We start from the raw sequence: 20,277 nt of genomic DNA on the forward strand, positions 1-20,277 counted from the left end.
TTTTGGGGATCTGCTGTCTCTTATCCGGAGTCTCCCAAGCTTTTTCAAAGAACTCATTTAATTCATGAGATATGGGAAAATTAATAATCTGTTTCTTTTCCTTAAACATGTGTACCCTTGTGTCGGGGACCGAGGGTTCATCCACAATATGCAACACATCCCTTATTGCCACAATCATACACTGAATGGTTTTAGTCACCCTAGGGTGCAATTTTACTTCGTCATAGTCGACACTGGAATCAGAATCCGTGTCGGTAGTAGTGTCTTGTGTTAAGGGACGCTTTTGAGACCCCGACGGGCCCTGTGAGTCGGTCCAATCTGAGGATTGACCGCCTGATGTCCCCCCTAAACCAGCCTTATCAAGCCTTTTATGTAAAGATGCCACACTTGCATGCAACGTATGCCACATGTCCATCCAATCTGGAGTCGGCACAACCGACGGGGACACATCACTCATTTGCTCCACCTCCGCCTTGGAGAAGCCTTCCGCCTCAGACATGTCGACACACACGTACCGACACCCCACACACACAGGGAGTTACCTATAAGGGGACAAAACCCCAACCAGGCCCTTAGGAGAGACAGAGAGACAGAGAGAGAGAGAGAGAGAGAGAGAATGCCAGCACACACCCAGCGCTTAAAAACACTGGAATATATTACCAGATAGCGCTGTTATATGTATATAATTGTAATCTCCACTCACTGCGTCGCCAAAGTGCCCCCCTCCTCTTTTTTCCAGCCTGTGAAGCTCAGCAGGGGAGAGAACAGGGAGCCAGCGTTTCCTCATGCAGTCTCTGTGGAGAAAATGGAGCTGGTTAGTGCTGAGGATCAAGCCCCGCCCACCCGACGGCGGGCTTCGGTCCCATCAACTTTCTATAGAAAAATGGCGGGGGTTACCGGATTTACTGTGCCACAGCCTAATCCATGCTTATCAATGCCAAATATGAGGAATATTGCTGCCCAGGGCGCCCCCCCCTGCGCCCTGCACCCTTCAGTGCCTGCTTGTGTGTGTGTGACTGGGAGCAATGGCGCGCCCTTACCTCATGAAGATCTGATGTCTTCTGCCGCCTGATGTCTTCTTTGCCTTCTCATACTCACCCGGCTTCTATCTTCGGCATCTGTGAGGAGGACGGCGGCGCGGCTCCAGGACGAACCCCAGGTGAGACCTGTGTTCCGACTCCCTCTGGAGCTAATGGTGTCCAGTAGCCTTAGAAGCAGTGCCCAACTTAACAAGTCAGCTCTGCTTCTCTCTCCTCGGCCCCACGATGCAGGGAGCCTGTTGCCAACAGGACTCCCTGAAAATAAAAAACCTAACAAAATTCTTTTTCCACAGAAAACTCTGGAGAGCTCTCTGCAGTGCACCCATTCTCCTCTGGGCACAAGATCTAACGGAGGTCTGTAGGAGGGAGGAGCCAGTGCTCCAGTTCTTTTTAGGTGCCCTATCTCCTGCGGAGCCCGTCTATACCCCATGGTCCTTACGGAGTCCCCAGCATCCTCTAGGACGTAAGAGAAATATATCTATATACATACACATATATACACACACACACACACACACACACACACACACACAGTGAGCAGTCTGAGACCGGATGTATATATCAGAATACTCGTACAATATATTCTGGTAGAGGTACACTTGTTCTTAACGAACGATGTCTTAATATCGACATGTAGAATACTTAAGTGTTTGTAAAACCACGGCGCTGATGTACAGGCGGGTTTACAAATGGTTCCCAGCGTCTCAATCAGGGAGTGAGGGAGAGTGTGAGGCAGCTCCAGGGCGGGAACACCAGCAATAGATGGCGCCCTGGGCCAGGGGATGGGCTACAGGTCAAGCGCCGGCTCCCCTATGCTGGACTTCACCACCTGGTACTGTGGAGTCTTATTAAAAGTGGACATTAGTTTAGTATATCCGACCTGTACTCCTATGCCCTGGTGGATATAGTGGGGTCCCTGCTCGGTCACAGTGTCCATGCCAGCGTCGCAGTCCGTCGATTTAATGGTGGGTCCCGCCTGGGGGACCCTCTTACCTCCTCCCCGTAGCAGACACGCGGACCAAGAGAGCGTCTGCGACTGTGTACCTAAGCCGGAGAGTCTCCGCCGCAAGAACCTGAGCACTGAGCCAGCGGGAGTATGCAACGCCGCTTGGGAGGTGATGGAGCTGCAGTGCTGAAGTGTCACCCTGACATACAGCGCTGACAGCCCAGTTCTGTCAGAAAAAGCTTTTTCAGGGCTGCCCAGTGCAGCCCACCTGTTAAGTGACCTGCTTCTGCAGACACCAACTGAAATCGGAGCTCTCAGTGCCTGGAGTCGGGGTGATAGAGGAGGCCCCAATGCATCTTGGGACAGCTAAAGCTTTAACCTGTTGGTGCCTGGATCAAGATCCATCTCTACACCCCAATGTATTCCCTGTGGAACACAGTGTACCCGTTGCAGAAACCCTATTTTCTCTAGCATCCATAAGGGATATTGGGGAGACTTAGTACGATGGGGACATCCCAAAGCTTCCAGAACGGACGGGAACGTGCGGAGACTGCTGCAGCACCGCCTGCCCAAACTAGGTATCCTCTTTGGCCAGGGCATCAAACTCTTAAAACTTAACAAAAAAAAAAAGTGTTCTTCCCCGAGCAGGTAGCAGTTTGGCATAGTTGCAAGGCAGACTCTCCACGGGCAGCCGCCCAGGAAGAGCCCACTGATCGTGTAGAGTGGGCCGTGAGAGACTTAGGAACAGGTAAGGCTGCCGACACATAGGCCTGTTGGATAGTAAGCCTAAGCCAACAAGCTATGGACTGCTTTGAAGCAGGACAACCCTTTTTCTGCGCATCACGGAGCACGAACAAGGAATCCGTTTTTTTCTGATCCGCCCGCTTGACATATCTTCAAGGCTCGCACAGCATCCTGTGCCATCCAGAGGAGCAGAGGAGTCAGAACTTGATGGAACCACAATAGGTTGATTCAAATGGAACGCAGAGACAAACTTCGGCAGAAACTGCTGCCGAGTCCGGAGCTCTGCTCTGTCCTTGTAAAAGACCAAGTATGGACTTTTACACAATAAGGCCCCCAATTCTGAGACACGCCTAGCAGAAGCCAGGGCCAGTAACATCACAGTCTTCCATGTGTGGTACTTGTCTTCCACCGTCATCAAAGGTTCAAACCAAGAGGACTGTAGAAATTCGAACACTACATGCAAACCCCAGGGTGCCGTAGGTGGCACAAAAGGAGGTTGTATGTGGAGTACCCCTTGCAAGAAGGTCTGAACTTCTGGCAATAGTGCCAATTTCTTCTGGAAGAAAATGGAGTGCACTGAAATCTGGACCTTAATGGAACCCAGATGTAAACCCTTATCCACACCAGCTTGCAGGAAACATAAGAAACGAACCAAGTTGAACTCTGCAGGTGTATACGCGAGCTAGGATGTCCCGCTCAACTGCCATGCCGTCAAACGAAGCCCCCGTAAGTCCAGGTAGACGAACGTTCCTTGTTGAAGATCTCTTCACAGTGGTAGAGGCCAAGGATCTTTGACGGACATGTACAGAAGATTTGCGTATCACGCCGTCAGAGGCCAATCCAGGGAAATCAGAATTGCCTGGACTCCCAGATTTCTGATTCGCTTGAGCACCCTTGGGAGCAACGGAATCGGAGGAAATGGTAGACGAGCCGGTAAGCCATGGCGACGTCAGTGCAACCACTGCCGATGCCTGAGGGTCCCTGGTTCGTGAGCAATACCAGTGAAGCTTCTTGTTGAGTCGAGAAGCCATCATGTCCATTTCTGGGCAGCCCCACCGGTGGATCATTTGCTGGAACACCTCCTGGTGGAGACCCCACTCCCCCGAGTAGAGATAATGACGACTCAGGAAGTCCGCTTCCCAGTTGTCTACTCCCGGAATGAAGAATGCGGACATTGCTCTTGCATTTCTTTCTGCCCAGAGGGGTATCCTAGACACCTCTCGCATGCAGGCTCTGCTTTTTGTCCCTCCTTGCCAATTGATGTACGCCACTGCTGTGGTGTTGTCAGACTGTACTTGGATTGCGTGATCTTTGAGCAGAAGAGATGCCTGAAGCAGAGCATTGCAGATCGCCCGAAGATCCAGAATGTTGATCAGAAGGAGGCTTTCTTGGGCGACCACCCTGCCCTGGAACTGCACCTCTTGGATGACAGCTCCCCATCCTCTTAATCTTGCATCTGTTGTGAGGAGGGTCCAATCCTGAATCCCGAAACTCCTGCCTACTAGGAGATAGGAGGATTGCAGCCACCACAGGAGGGAAATCCTGGCCTGACCAAATCATCCAGTGCATCTGCAGATGTGATCCGGACCTTTTGCGCAGGAGAACCAACTGAAATGTTCTGGCACGGAACCTCCCATATTGGATCGCTTCGTATGAGGCGACCATCTTTCCCAACAATCTTATGCAAAGATGGATGGACACTCGAGTAGGTCGGAGCACCATGCGGACCATTTCCTGAAGTGTTCTCGCCTTGACCCCCAGAAGGAACACTTTCTGGGTCACACTATCCAGCAACATCCCCAGGAACAGGAGCCGCTGAGTTGGCTCCAGGTGGGACTTCTGTAAGTTGAGGATCCACCCATGGCGTGACAGAAGAAGTTGGATAGTGTAGTTGATCTGGAACAATAAAAGCTACTTGGATCTTGCCTTTATCAGAAGATCGTCCAGGTAAGGGAGCACATTCACCCCCTGGACCCGGAACATCATCTCCGCCATCACCTTCATGAATACCCTCGGAGCTGTGGGCAGGCCGAAGGGTAGTGCCTGGAACTGGTAGTGATCGCCCAGTAGGGCAAACCTCAGGTACGCTTGAGGTGGTGGCCATATCGGAATATGAAGGTAGGCATCCTTGTTATCCAAGTAAACCATAAATTCCTGTTCCTCCAGGCCCGCAATCACTACTCGCAAGGATTCCATTTTGAACTTGAAAACCTTTAGGTAGGGGTTCAAGGACTTAAGATTCAAAATGGGTCTTACCAAACCGCCCGGTTTCGGTACCACAAACAGGTCAGAGTAATAACCCTTGCCTTGTTGTGGTACAGGTACTGGAACAATGACGTGGGACTGGACCAACTTTAGGATAGCCTGTTGCAATGTAATCTACCAGACACGGCTTAAGTGACGCAGTCGTGGTCCCACTTTGAGATCTCCTCGGGGTGGGTGGGCACCGTCATGCTGAGGCCTTAGTGGAAGCAGAACTGGTGCTCTGTTACTGAGAGCCGGAGCTTGCAGGCCTTCTTGACTAATTCGCATTCGAAGCACCTCTGGCCTTAGATCGAAATCTGTTTGACCAAAAGGACTGTACAGACGGCCCTGGGTAGGAGCGTCTCGCCGGCGGGGCCCCAGAGGGGAGAACTGTGGATTTTCCAGCTGTGACTTTGGAAATCCACATATTCAACTCGACCCCAAAGAGCCAGACCCCGGAAAAGGGGAGGGATTCCACACTGCGCTTTGATTCTGCGTCCGCAATCCACTGACACAATCACAAAGCCCTGTGCGCCGACACTGCCATGGCAGAAGTCCTAGCATTAATATTTGCCATTTCCTTGAGTGAGTCACACAGGACGCGCGGAGTGTCCTGAATGTGACAAGGGGCATAGTCCCGGAGAGGCCTTCCTGAATTTGAGTAGCCCACAAGTGAATGGCATGGGTCATCCAGCAACCTGCTATGACCGGCCTTTGCAATACACCTGCTGCCATGCAAATAGATTTGAGTGTAGCTTCTATTTTTCTGTCCCCAGGATCCTTTATGGTAAAGGAGCTCAGGGAAAGCAGCACTGCCTTTTTAGACAGTCGAGAGACTGAAACATCAACCCCTGGGGGTTCCTCCCAAAACTTCCTACCTTCAGGATTAAATGGGTGCAAAAACTTTTTTGACACTTTACATTTTTTGTCTAGATTTTTCCAGGCTAACTTGAATAGGTTAAATATATATATCTCTGGTAAACTAGAAGCAAAGATAAGGAGCGCTGGTTTAAAATTCAATTAGTAGATTTAATATCAGTTTATACACACATATAACATAATAAAAACTCAATTGAGTATCTATATAAGCTGACACTTCAATACGCTTATAAAAGTGCACATAACTATTTAAAAGTTCAAGGGCAGATTCCAATTGTAATCTACAACAACAGATATCAGATGGTTATTGCCGGCCAAAGCTTAATTAGCAATCCAGGATTCCTCTTAACTGCCTTTAGGCTGTAATTATGTCCTCCAGGTGCGCTCGTAATTAGTAAACAGAGTGGTTTCATGATAATTCAGATTAGAGCTCTAACTTGAATAGGTCATCTAACTCTGCAGAATTAGGGAAAGTGACATTAGGCTTGTTCTGTGTAAAGAAAAACGACTGCTGTGAAGCAGCGTCCTCTAGAGGGAGCTTTAACACGTCACGTATAGCCAGAATGAGGGGTTCAATACCCTGAGCAGAATCGGAATCCCCACTAACTGGATCCAAGTCCTCCCCATCCTCCTGTATATCCCTCATCCGTATCAGAGAGTAGGGCAGGAAAACCACCCTTTTGTAGACCAGCATGATAGAAGGGGGGCTGTGTAACATCTGCCCTAGCAGCTAAGACTGCAACAGCCTGCTGTAGTGGCTGAGTTTTCTGTACATTAGCAGTGAGCTGGGATGACATATCAGACATCATAGTTTTTAAAGACCCTAGCCAGGAGGGCTCTGGACCCTCTCCCACAGCCCCTTCACTGATCTGAGAAGATAGGCTACATTGTTCACATGAAACAGAATCAGACAATAATGGAGAGAATCTGGTGTGACATACACTGCACAGCTTGTATTTATCCAGGTTTCACAGTAAGCACAATGACACACACATACACACAGACAGTTATACTTTGCAAGCCTGCCCTTACTGTATGTGAGAGGAGACACACAGAGAGAAGGACACCAGCACACCTCTAGCTGCGCAGCCCCAGTGAGGCTAACAGCTAATTATATCACAGTAACACTAATAATTTCTGTCCTGTAGAGGACACAGATAGTGTACAATAGCGGTTCTTCCCCTTTGCTACACCCTGGACCAGATTTCCAGCGTGTCTTGTGAGGCAGGAAGCGCTGTGAGCGCCGTATGTGGCTGCATTAAGCAAAGGAAGGCGCCAAAATGCCGCTGGTCCCGCTCTGAGGTAGCTCCGCCTCCTCTAATGGCACCGGAGCTACAGTGATAATTTACACTGGCAATGTTTCCTGTTTGCTTAAAGACATCACACAAGTGCTAGTTCAAGTGATTGTTAGCCAGTCTACACGGGGGGGGGGGGGGGGGGGCCCTCAGGAGGGTCCTGTATGCCGCGCCCACGTTTTGCCACACTTTGAACCGGTGGACCTCCCTAGCGGGGCCCCCGGTTTGTACTCACTACAGATGTCACCTTCAGGCAGTGTTAGGGGCGTACAGCGTGCTGCGGTACTGACAGTCAAGACGCAGTGCCCCGCTGAACAACAACCCCTCAGGACGGGGGTCCTGCAGCGGGGAAGCGGCTCTGCACCTCGCAAGGCCGGTGACCGCTCCCCCCCAACTCCCACGGTGCAGGTATGCTGTTGCCCAAACAGCATACTGAAAATAAACATTGAAAAGAAATTTTCAAGAAAACACTCTGGAGCTGCAGAGATGTGCATCCTCTCCTGAGGGCACTTTTTTTTCTAAAACTACCTGTGGGAGGGGGCATGGAGGGGAGGAGCCAGCACACCCAGTGAAGAAAATTTAAAGTGCACTGGTCCCTTTGGACCCCGTCTATACCCCATCGTACTAAGTCACCCCAATATCCCTTATGGATGCTAGAGAGAGAAAAAAGTGACCTCATTCATCTGGGTCCCTAACATTCCTAAGGTTCAGTTACAGAAATGCCTTAAAGCGGATGGGCTGTGCTGGCTCGGGGGTCCCGTGTTCTAAACCTGAACCTTAGGAATGTTAGGGACTCACCTGATGAGGTCACCTGGACGTGGTAGGTGGTGGGAGCATAATTTTTGGCCAAAAATTATGCTAAGAACCTCAATTTTAATCCATTTTTTTTATTTTCAAATAGAATATAAAGACTACATAACAGTTTAAATTCTTAACACCAATGCAATTATGTAATAACATTTTATTACGCCATAAACACACTAACTTTTTCTTGTTTAAAACAACCGATCAACTAATAATAGGATTTTACTTACCGGTAAATCTATTTCTCGTAGTCCGTAGAGGATGCTGGGGACTCCTTAAGGACCATGGGGAATAGACGGGCCTCGCAGGAGATAGGGCACTTTAAGAAAGCTTTGGATTCTGGGTGTGCACTGGCTCCTCCCTCTATGTCCCTCCTCCAGACCTCAGTTAGAGAAACTGTGCCCAGAGGATATGAACAGTACGAGGAAAGGATTTATGTAACCTAAGGGCGAGATTCATACCAGCCACACCAATCACATCGTATAACTTGTGATAAACTACCCAGTTAACAGTATGAACAAGTAACATAGCCTCGGTTCAAGACCGACCAACTATAACATAACCCTTATGTAAGCAATAACTATATACAAGTCTTGCAGAAGAAGTCCGCACTTGGGATGGGCGCCCAGCATCCTCTACAGACTACGAGAAATAGATTTACCGGTAAGTAAAATCCTATTTTCTCTAACGTCCTAGAGGATATGCTGGGGACTCCGTAAGGACCATGGGGATTATACCAAAGCTCCCAAACGGGCGGGAGAGTGCGGATGACTCTGCAGCACCGATTGAGCAAACAGGAGGTCCTCCTCAGCCAGGGTATCAAACTTCTAGAACTTTGCAAAGGTGTTTGACCCCGACCAAGTAGCAGCTCGGCACAGTTGTAGTGCCGAGACCCCTCGGGCAGCCGCCCAAGAAGAGCCCACCTTCCTAGTGGAATGGGCCTTAACCGATTTAGGCAATGGCAATCCTGCCGTAGAATTCGCCTGCTGAATCGTGTTACAGATCCAGCGAGCAATTGTCTGCTTTGAAGCAGGAGCGCCAACCTTGTTGGCCGCATACAGAACAAACAGTTTCAGTCTTCCTGATCCTAGCTGTTCTGGTCACATAAATCTTCAAAGCCCTGACCACATCCAGGGACTCGGAGTCCTCCAAGTCCCGTGTAGCCACAGGCACGACAATAGGTTGGTTCATATGAAAAGATGAGACCACCTTGGGCAGAAATTGAGGACGAGTCTTCAACTCTGCCCTATCCACGTGAAAAATCAGGTATGGGCTTTTATATGATAAAGCCGCTAATTCCGAAACACGCCTTGCAGAAGCTAAGGCCAACAACATGACCACTTTCCAAGTGAGGTATTTCAACTCCACTGTTTTGAGTGGTTCAAACCAAGGTGACTTGAGGAAACTTAATACCACGTTAAGATCCCAAGGCGCCACCGGAGGTACAAAGGGGGGCTGAATATGCAGCACTCCCTTCACAAAAGTCTGTACTTCAGGAAGAGAAGCCAATTCTTTTTGAAAGAAAATGGATAAGGCCGAAATTTGGACCTTTATGGACCCTAATTTTACGCCCAAATTCACTCCTGTTTGAAGGAAGTGAAGCAGACGGCCCAAATGGAACTCCTCCGTAGGAGCAGCTCTGGCCTCACACCAAGAAACATATTTCCGCCGTATACGGTGATAATGTTTCGATGTCACATCCTTCCTAGCCTTGATCAGGGTAGGAATGACCTCCTCCGGAATCCCTTTTTCAGCTAGGATCCAGGGTTCAACCGCCATGCCGTCAAACGCAGCCGCGGTAAGTCTTGGAACAGACAGGGCCCCTGCTGCAGCAGGTCCTGCCTTAGAGGAAGAGGCCACGGATCTTCTGTGAGCAACTCTTACAGATCCGGATACCAAGTCCTCCTTGGCCAATCTGGAACAATGAGAATTGTTCTGACCCTTCTTAGTCTTATTAATCTCAACACCTTGGGTATGAGAGGCAGAGGAGGAAACACATAGACCGATCTGAACACCCATGGTGTCACCAGAGAGTCTACCGCTACCGCCTGAGGGTGTCTTGACCTGGCGCAATACCTCTTTAGCTTTTTGTTGAGACGGGACGCCATCATGTCTATTTGAGGCAGTCCCCACCGATCCACGATCTGTGTGAAGACTTCTTGATGAAGTCCCCACTCTCCCGGATGCAGGTCGTGCCTGCTGAGGAAGTCCACCTCCCAGTTGTCCACCCCCGGGATGAACACTGCTGATAGTGCGCTTACATGGCCTTCCGCCCAGCGCAGAATCCTGGTCGCCTCTGCCATGGCTACTCTGCTCCTTGTGCCGCCTTGGCGGTTTACATGAGCCACTGCCGTGATATTGTCCGACTGAATCAGAACCGGTTTGTTCTGAAGCCACTCCTCCGCCTGGCGTAGGGCGTTGTAAATGGCCCTTAACTCCAGGACATTGATGTGGAGACAAGGAAATTTCTTCCCAGTGCGACAGCCCCCCAACCTCGGAGGTTCGCGGCCGTCGTCACCAGGATCCAGTCCTGAATGCCGAACCTGCGACCCTCTAGGAGGTGAGCACTGTGCAGCCACCACAGGAGAGATACCCTGGCCCTGGGAGACAGGGTGATCCGTTTCTGCATCTGTAGATGGGACCCGGTCCATTTGTCCAATAGGTCCCATTGGAAAGTCCTCGCATGGAACCTGCCGAAGGGGATGGCCTCGTATGATGCCACCATCTTCCCCAGAACCTTTGTGCAATGATGCACCGAAACCTTTTTTGGCTTTAAAAGGTTCCTGACCAGGGCTATGAGCTCCTGAGCCTTCTCCACCGGAAGAAAAACTATTTTTTTGGTCTGTGTCTAGAATCAGGCCCAAAAAGGTCAGACGCGTTGCAGGTACTAGCTGGGATTTCGGTAAATTGAGAATCCAGCCGTGCATCTGCAACGTCTTCATGGACAGAGACACACTGTCCAGCATTTTCTCCCGAGAACTCGCCTTTTAAGGAGATCGTCCAAGTACGGGATAATTGTGACTCCCTGCTTGCGCAGGAGTACCATCATTTCCGCCATTACCTTGGTGAAAATTCTCGGGGCCGTGGAAAGACCAAACGGCAACGTCTGAAATTGGTAGTGACAATCCTGTACTGCAAATCTCAAACGCCTGGTGAGGGGGGAAAATCGGAACATGAAGGTACGCTTCCTTTATGTCCAGGGACACCATCCAATCCCCTCCCTCCAGGCTGGCGATGATCATTCTGAGCGATTCCATTTTGAACTTGAACCTCTTCAAGTACAGGTTCAGGGATTTTAGATTTAGAATGGGTCTGACCGAACCGTCCGGTTTCGGTACCACAAACAGGGATGAATAATAACTCTCTCCTTGCTGGAGATGAGGAACCTTGATTATCACCTGTTGAATGTACAATTTGTGAATTGCCGCTAACACTAGCTCCCTCTCTGACGGGGAAGCCGGCAGAGCAGATTTGAAAAACCGGCGAGGGGGCATGTCTTCGAATTCCAGTCTGTATCCCTGGGAAACAATCTCTATTGTCCAGGGATCCACCTGTGATTGAACCCAGACGTGGCTGAAAAGACTAAGACGTGCCCCCACTTGATCTGACCCCCCCCCCCCCCCCCCCAGAAAGCCCCAGCGTCATGCTGTGGACTTTGCGGAAGTAGGGGAGGACTTCTGCTCCTGGGAACTAGCTGAGTGCAGCTTTTTTCTCTTGCCTTTACCTCTGGCAACGAAGGACGTTCCTCGTACCTTCTTGTTTTTATTGGAACGAAAAGGACTGCATTTGATAATGTGGTACCTTCTTAGAATGCTGCGGGGGAACATAAGGTAAAAAATTTGATTTACCGGCTGTAGCGACTAGGTCCGAGAGGCCTTCTCCAAACAACTCCTCCCCCTTGTAAGGCAATGACTCCATATGCTGCTTTGAGTCGGCATCTCCGTCCACTGTCGGGTCCACAAGAGCCGCCTAGCAGAAATAGACATAGCATTTATTCTAGAGCTTAGTAAACAAATGTCTCTCTGAGTATCTCTCATATACAAGGCAGCATTCTCTGATATGCTCCATGGTCATTAGAATGGTATCCCTATCTAAGGTATCCAACTCCGTAGATAAGGAGTCTGCCCATGCCACGACAGCACTACAAACCTATGCCGACGCCATGGTCGGCCTAACTATAGTTCCTGAATGTGTGTAAATGTGCTTCATGGTAATTTCCTGCTTGCGATCAGCAGGATCCTTGAGGGAAGCAGTATCCGGAGAAGGCAGTGCCACCTTCTTGGATAAGCGTGTCAGCGCCTTGTCTACTTTAGGCGCAGATTCCCATCGTATCCGATCCTTCTGTGGAAAAGAATACGCCATGAGAATCCTTTTGGGAACATGGAGTCTCCTATCCGGAGATTTCCAAGCCTTTTCGCATAATTCGCTTAGCTCAAATGAGGACAGAAACGTGACCTCAGGCTTTTTCCCTTTATACATGTGAACCCTCGTGTCAGGGACAGGGGGTTCCTCCGTGATATGCAAAACCTCTTTTATGGCAATAATCATGTACCCAATACCTTTTGCCACCTTCGGCTGTAATTTTGCATCCTCTTAGTCGACACTAGAGTCAGTATCTGTGTCGGTATCTGTGTCAGCGACCTGGGATATGGGGCGCTTTTGAGACCCTAAAGGTCCTGGCACCACAGGGACAGGCACGGACTGGCTACCTGACTGATCCCTAGCTTCAGCTTTGTCTAATCTTTTATGCAGGAGATTTACATTTGCATTCAAGACATTCAGCATATCCACCCAGTCCGGTGTCGGCGTTGCCGACGGCGACCTGACAGTCAAGCACTCCCCCTCCACATTAAGCGAGCCTTCCTCATCAAACATGTCGACACACACGTACCGACATACTGCACACACCCAGGGTAACTTTTTCTGAAGACAGTATCCCCTGAAAGGCCCTTTGGAGAGACAGAGAGAGAGTATGCCAGCACACACCCCAGCGCAACAACCTGGAGACCAACACAGAATGCTTTTCCCCAGCAGCGCTGTATTATACTTTATCCGCCAATTATGTGCCCCCCCCCTCTCTTTTTATACTCCCTTCACCGTGTGTAAGCAGGGGAGAGTCCGAGGAGCTTCCTCTCAGCGTTCTGTGGAGAGAGAAATGGCGCTGGTGAGAGCTGAGGGAGAAGCCCCGCCCCCTTGGCGGCGGGCTTCTGTCCCGCTCAAAATCGTGTACAATGGCGGGGGCTCAATTGTATACATGTACAGTGCCCAGCTGTACATGTATATACCTATTTGCCATCTAAGAGGTGTTATTATTGCTGCCCAGGGCGCCCCCCCCTGCGCCCTGCACCCATACAGTGACCGGAGTGTGTGAGGTGATGTGGAGCAATGACGCACAGCTGCAGTGCTGTGCGTTACCTCTGTGAAGCTGAAGGCTTCTGCCGCCTGAGACGTCTTCTTGCTTCTGTTCTTCTGGCTCTGTGAGGAGAACGGCGGCGTGGCTCCGGGGGTGGACGCCCAGGACGAACCTGTGTTCACCCCCTCTGAAGCTAATGGTGTCCAGTAGCCGAGGAAGCAAATCCTGTCAGTTAAGTAGGTCTGCCCCTCTCTCCTCAGTCCCTCGATGCAGGGAGCCTGTTGCCAGCAGTGCTCCCTGTGAAAAAAGTAAAAATCCAAACAAAAATGCTTTCTGTAGCAAAGAACTCAAGAGAGCTCCCTGCAGTGCGCCCTTCATCCTCTGGGCACAGTGTAAAACTGAGGTCTGGAGGAGGGACATAGAGGGAGGAGCCAGTGCACACCCAGAATCCAAAGCTTTCTTAATGTGCCCTATCTCCTGCGGAGCCCGTCTATTCCCCATGGTCCTTACGGAGTCCCCAGCATCCTCTAGGACGTTATAGAAAACCAAATGATTAATTTATAATCCTGACCTATGTAACTACTACACTGAATAACACAACAACCCCACCAATCTCTTATAACAGTGTTATTAGAACAACAAATAACTGTGTAGATGTTGCGGCTCACCGTCCTGGCTTTATCCACGTAGCGCTTGTACCTCTCCTCCATCGCTTGCATGTCCGCCTCCTTCTGCCGTAAGATCTGCTGCAACTCATCCACTTTCCGGGACACTAGGAAAACGGACACCTCTTAAACCAGAGATTATTTTACACACACACACAATGTCATGTGTGCACTGTCACACGGATGGGGTGTACATTGTGCTGTATAGTACTGTTATCTATGGCAGTGGTTCCCAAACTGTGTGCCAAGGCACCCTTGGTTGCCACAAGGCTCTTGCAGTGGTGCCTCGCGTTGGTGGTTCAAGAAAAACTTGTTCTTGGGGTTCCATGAAAAAAAGTGCCGATACTCTAGGGCAGGGGTGGGGAACCTTTTTTCTACCAAGGGCCATTTGGATATTTATAAAATCCTTCGAGTGCCATACAAAAATTATCAACTTAAAAATTAACCTGCCCCCGGTCAGTTGTTATGCCCCCAGTCAGTTGTTATGCCCCATTAGATATGTCCCCAGTCACTTGTTATGCCCCAGTACATATGCCCCCAGTCACTTGTTATGCCCCATTAGATATGCCCCCAGTCACTTGTTATGCCCCATTAGATATGCCCCCAGTCACTTGTTATGCCCCATTAGATATGCCTCCAGTCAGTTGGTACGCCCAAGTAGATATACCCCTAGTCAGTTGTTATGCCCCAGTAGATATTCCCCCAGTCAGTTTTTATGCCCCATTAGATATGCCCCCCAGTAGCACCGCTTATACACACACACACACACACACACACACACACACACACACACACACACACACACTAAAAGAAAAAAACAACAACACACTACTCACCAGCCAAGCTCCTGCTTCCGGACCTCTGCCCTCTACCTGGCCACCCGCTCCACGGAACTATGGGAGAGACGTCATGATGTCTCTCCCATAGCGCCGCACATGTACGCTGCCTGAGCCGGAGCTCAGGAGTGGTAACAAAATCTCAGCGGCCGCCCGGCATCTCCCTTGGTTAGGCGAGCCTGGCCGGGCCGGATCAAGTGGCTTTGCGGGCCTTATACGGCCCACGGGCCTGAGGTTCCCCATCCCTGCTCTAGGGCATCGTGATTCAAGAAAGTTTTGGAACCACTGGCCTATGGACAAGTACTGGTAACCTCTATGAGTTTAGGGCTATATTGTGCCGCCTACAGGCTGAGAGAAGTCATATCTACATATACATACATACAAACAAACAAACAAACAAACAAACAAACAAACCAACCAACCGAGAACTCTTTACTTGTACCGTTTCCCTGCCCTGTAAATAGTCCAATGTCTCCTGTAACACAAGTGGCACTTGTCATGTGTGTATATGAATGACCATTTAAGATTCTTACTATTCAGCTCCGCTTTGGGTTCCAGGGTCTCAATGTATTCCCTCTTTTTCTGTAGTTCGGAGTGAGCATCATGCAGCATGTCCCTGAGAAAGACAAATGTGTCACCACCCTTCTTTCACTGACCAATCTATATTAGAGCGTAAGCTCCGCAGGACAGGAATCCCTACTCCCAATGTTTCCTTCTCTCCTGCTAATGAGTGCTCTGTATATAAGAGTGTAAGTTCTGTAGGGCAGGAATACCTACTCCCAATGCTTCCTTTCAGCCTGCTAATGTATATTCTGTATATCAGAATGTAAGCTCTGCAGGACAGGAGCTACCCCTACTCCCGGGTATTTCTCCTCCTGCCGTGCATCCGGTGTGTGTAACGGTGATCCCTGTAGCAGGCAGAGCCCCTGAGCGTGTATCTTGCCTCCCAGCAGCCTCCTATTACTTACAGGTGTTCTTCCAGTTTCCTCTTCAGCTGCGAGGACTGGAATAGAGAGACGGCACATTAGAGTCAAGCGGGTGCTGATGCATTAACACACTGATAGAACACGCAGGTGAGACTCACATCTTCTGCCCGGCTGCCCTGTTCTCGAAGCTGCCTCTGCAGATCCTCAACTTGGGCCCGGAGCTCATGGATCTGCTGCTGGTTCACCCTGAAAGCAGAGATGGACGCGGGCTCAGGAGGGCGCACACAGCGGATCTGCACCAGAGTCACTTCATAACAGACACTTATCCTAAACGGCTGATTGCTTTACATGGTGCAGCTTGAATAACATCTGTGTATTGCAGAAACGCGTTAGAATCCAGATATTAGAGCGAAGGGCGAGTGTAATTAGGGAAGGGTTTTTCTCTACGCACGCCATACTTCCTGTCTGCAGGTATGCAGAAAGCGGGAGGATGGAGAAGATAATTAACTGGTAATAGAGAAAATAGGAATTTAATACCTACCGGTAATTCCTTTTCTCCTCGTCCGTAGTGGATACCAGGGAACTGTACTTTAGTACCATGGGGTATAGATCGGGTCCACTGGAGCCTGGCACTTTAAAACCTTTAGTGAGTATGTGTGTGCTGGCTCCTCCTCTCTATGCCCCTCCTACCAAACTCAGTCTAGGAAACTGTGCCCGAGGAGACGGACATACCATGAGAGAAGAAAACAGGTACAACAGCGGTGAGGCACTAAGCCAACACACAACCACAACCGAAAAGGAGGGCGCTAATCAGAACAGAGGATAGCAACACCAACCGAACAAGGAGAGCGAAGCTATCCCAGCAACATAAGGGGACCGCAACGGCGGGCCAACCAAACACTTACTCAGGTAAGCAGGAATCGAAGCACTGAGGCGGGCGCCAAGTATCCACTATGGACTAGGAGAAAAGGAATTACCAGTAGGTACTAAATTCCTATTTTCTCTTACGTCCTAGTGGATACTGGGGTCTTGTACTTTAGTACCATGGGGAAGTCCCAAAGATCCCAAACGGGGCGGGAGAGTGCAGAGACCCCTGTAAAACCGTTTATTCGACACCTTGGCCAAGGATGACTTTCAGTTTGGTCAGACAGAACTTAACAAAAGTGTTTGAACCAGACCAAGTAGCAGCTCGGCACAACTGTAAGACCGTGACACCCCGGACAGCCGCCCAGGAAGAGCCCACAGATCTTGTTGAGTGGGCTTGAAAAGACGTCGGCAAAGGCAGAGCCGCCGAAGTATAGGCTTGTTGAATGGTCAACCTGAGCCAACGAACAATTGATTGCTTCGAAGCCGGACGACCAATCATCGAGGCATCATAAAGGACAAACAGCGAATCAGATTTCCGATGACGACCAGTCCGTTTGTCAAACCTTCAGAGCCCTCACCACATCCAAGGACTCTGGACCAACAGAAGCGTCAGACAACACCGGAACCACAATGGGTTGATTGACATGAAGAGCGGACACCACTTTCGGCAAAAACGGAGGTCGTGTCTAGAGTTCCGCCCTGTCTTCATGAAAAATCAAATAAGGGCTCTTACAGGATAAGGCCCCCAATTCAGAGACACATGTTGCAGACGCCAATGCTAGTAACATCACAGTCTTGCAGGTAAGAAATTTCCATTCCACCCTATGTAAGGGTTCAAACCAGTCTGATTGAAGAAAGGACAAAACCACATTGAGATCTCACGGTACGAAGGGTGGTTGCATATGAAGGACTCCTTTTAGGAAAGTCTGTACTTCCGGCAACATTGCCAGTTGTTTCTGGAATAAAATAAATAGCGTCAAAATCCACACTTTGATGGAGCCAAAACGTAAGCCCATATCCACTCCCACTTGCAGGAAAAGTAGAAAGCGACCAATTCTAAATTCCACGGGAGAAACCTTTCTACTTTCACACTACGAAACATACTTTTTCCAGATACCATGATAACGTTTTGACGTAACCATCTTCCTGGCCTGGTGGAAATAACCCTGGAGGGGAGACCTTTTCTGGCTAGAATCTTCCTCTCAACTTCCAAGCCGTCAAACGTAACTGCGGTAAGTCTGGATAGACGAACGGACCGTGCTGAAGAAGATCCTTTTGAAGCGGCAGAGGCCAGGGATCCCTCAGAGCCATGGTTAGGAGGTCAGAGTACCACACGCGTTGAGGCCAATCTGGGGCAATTAGAATTGCTTGAACGCTTTCCCTTCTTAGTCTTTTTAGAACACTTGGGATTAGCGGTAGAGGAGGGAATGGGTACACAAACTGGTACGTCCATGGTGTCGTCAGCACGTACACTGCTACAGCCTGCGGATCCCTCGTTCTGGAACAGTAACGGCATAGCTTCTTGTTGAGACGAGAAGCCATCAGATCTATCTGCGGACAGCCCCACCGGTGAATTAACTGTTGAAACACCTGGGGATGTAGGCTCCATTCCCCAGGATGGAGGTCGTGTCTGCTGAGGAAGTCTGCTTCACAGTTGTCCACTCCTGGAATTAATATGGCTGAGATGGTCTTAGCGTTGGCCTCCGCCCAGAAGAGTATTTTTTGACACCTATCGCATTGCCGCTCTGCTTCTTGTTCCTCCTTGTCGATTTAAGTACGCCACTGCCGTGGCGTTGTCCGATTGAACCTGGATAGCCTGATCCTTCAGGAGATGGGAAGCTTGCAGAAGGGCATTGTAAATTGCCCTGAGTTTCATGATGTTATCGGCAGAGCATATTCCTGATTTGACCCCGTACCCTGGAACCGGGCCCCCTGGGTCACAGCCCCCCAACCCTGGAGGCTGGCATCCGTTGTCAGTAGAATCCACGAGTGGATATTGAAATTCCTGCCTTCTACCAGGTGAGGAACTTGTAGCCACTATAACAGAGAAATCCGGGGTTTCGGATATAAGGTCACTTCCTGATGCATGTGAAGGTGAGACCCTCACCATTTGTCCAGCAGATCCAGCTGAAATGATCGGGCATGAAACCTGCCGTATTGGATAGCCTCGTAAGCAGCTACCATCCTGCCCAGCAAGCTTATGCAAAGATGTATGGATACCCCGCGAGGACGGAGCACTGATCGGACCATAGCTTGGATAGCCAAGGCCTTGTCCATCGGAAGAAACACCTTGTGAGACACTGTATCCAGTATCATTCCCAGGAACTGAAGCCGGTTCCAGGTGAGATTTCTGAAAATTTATGATCCAATCATGATTCATAAGCAGGCGAGTTGTCAGATCGATGCTGTGCAGTAGATGCTCCCTGGACATAGCCTCTATCAGAAGATCGTCCAAGTAGGGGACAATGTTGACTCCCATCATGCGCAGTTGCAGCATCATCTACGCCATGACCTTGGTGAAGACCCTCGGAGCTGTGGATAGGCCAAAGGGCAAGGCCTGAAACTGTAAATGGTCGTCCAATATGGCGAACCTGAGGTAAGCCTGATGAGGGGCCACATGGGAATATGTAGGTAAGCACCCTTGACATCTAGAGATACCAGGAATTCCCCCTCCTCCAGACCAGACACCACTGCCCGCAGGGATTCCATCTTGAATTTGAACACCCGCAGATACGGGTTTAGAGACTTCAGGTTCAAGATGGGTCGCACCGAACTGTCTGGTTTCGGAACGACAAAAAGACTGGAGTAAAAACCCCTGTTGCGTAACGGAGGTGGTACTGGAACCACTACTCCTGTCTGCAAAAGTTTCTGAATAGCCTCTTGCCAGGTAACTTTTGCTGCGGGTAAAACTGGTAAGCCCGACTTGAAAAATCTGTGAGGAGGAAGCGCTTGAAATTCCAGCCGGTATCCCTGGGAAATGAGGTCCCTCACCCAAGGATCCCGGCAGGACGTCGCCCACACGTGGATGTAGCGTTGAAGGCGAGCACCTAACTGAAAGTCGCCCTGCTGTTCGAACCAACTGTCACGTGGGAAGGCTTAGTGGCAGGGGACCCGGTGGTTTGGTCCAGGGATGCAGCAGTTGCAGGTTTAAGGGACTTACCACTAGATCCTCTGGGAGTAGTGGAGACCCCTCGGCTCCTGCCTCTGAACCTTGCCACATGAAAGGACTGCAAGGAGGGTCCTGGGTAAGTCTGTCGAGCAGGTGGCGCAGCCGACGGCAGATAGGTAGACTTACCCGCCGTTGCCCGAGAGATCCATTTATTTAACTCGTCTACAAACAAGGAATCACCAGTAAATGGAAGATTTTCTACACCCTTTTGGAATCGGCGTCTGCTGACCACTGACGTAACCACAGAGCTCTACATGCCGAAACTGCCATAGCAGTAGTGCGGCCATTTATCTTACACAATTACTTTATCGCTTCGCTCAAAATTTGCAGCATCCTGTATGTGTTGCAGTAGAGTAATGACCTCATCCTGGCAGAGTGTCTAATCCATTTATAATATTATCAGACCACTTGACTACTGCCCTAGAAATCCAACCACAAACTATTGTGGGGCGCTGCGCTCTTGAGAGTGGTCACAATTTTACGGTCAGCAGGGTCTTTTAGGGATATAC

General features: G+C 49.9%; 1 protein-coding gene across 2 annotated transcripts in view; it reads right to left on the bottom strand.

Annotated features, from left to right (window-relative positions):
- The window catches only part of HOOK2 (hook microtubule tethering protein 2), a 108,474-nt gene that overhangs the window by 15,752 nt on the left and 72,445 nt on the right, over positions 1-20,277 (bottom strand). For both annotated transcript variants that reach the window (XM_063931186.1, XM_063931187.1), the window contains exons 16-19: positions 15,891-15,978; positions 15,775-15,809; positions 15,340-15,422; positions 13,974-14,077 (exon numbers count right to left, since the gene is read on the bottom strand). In XM_063931186.1, the coding sequence (XP_063787256.1) occupies positions 13,974-14,077; positions 15,340-15,422; positions 15,775-15,809; positions 15,891-15,978 (310 nt within the window). The remainder of the gene's footprint in view (positions 1-13,973; positions 14,078-15,339; positions 15,423-15,774; positions 15,810-15,890; positions 15,979-20,277) is intronic.

This window comes from Pseudophryne corroboree, chromosome 6, assembly GCF_028390025.1.
Source record: "Pseudophryne corroboree isolate aPseCor3 chromosome 6, aPseCor3.hap2, whole genome shotgun sequence".
NCBI lineage: Eukaryota > Metazoa > Chordata > Amphibia > Anura > Myobatrachidae > Pseudophryne > Pseudophryne corroboree.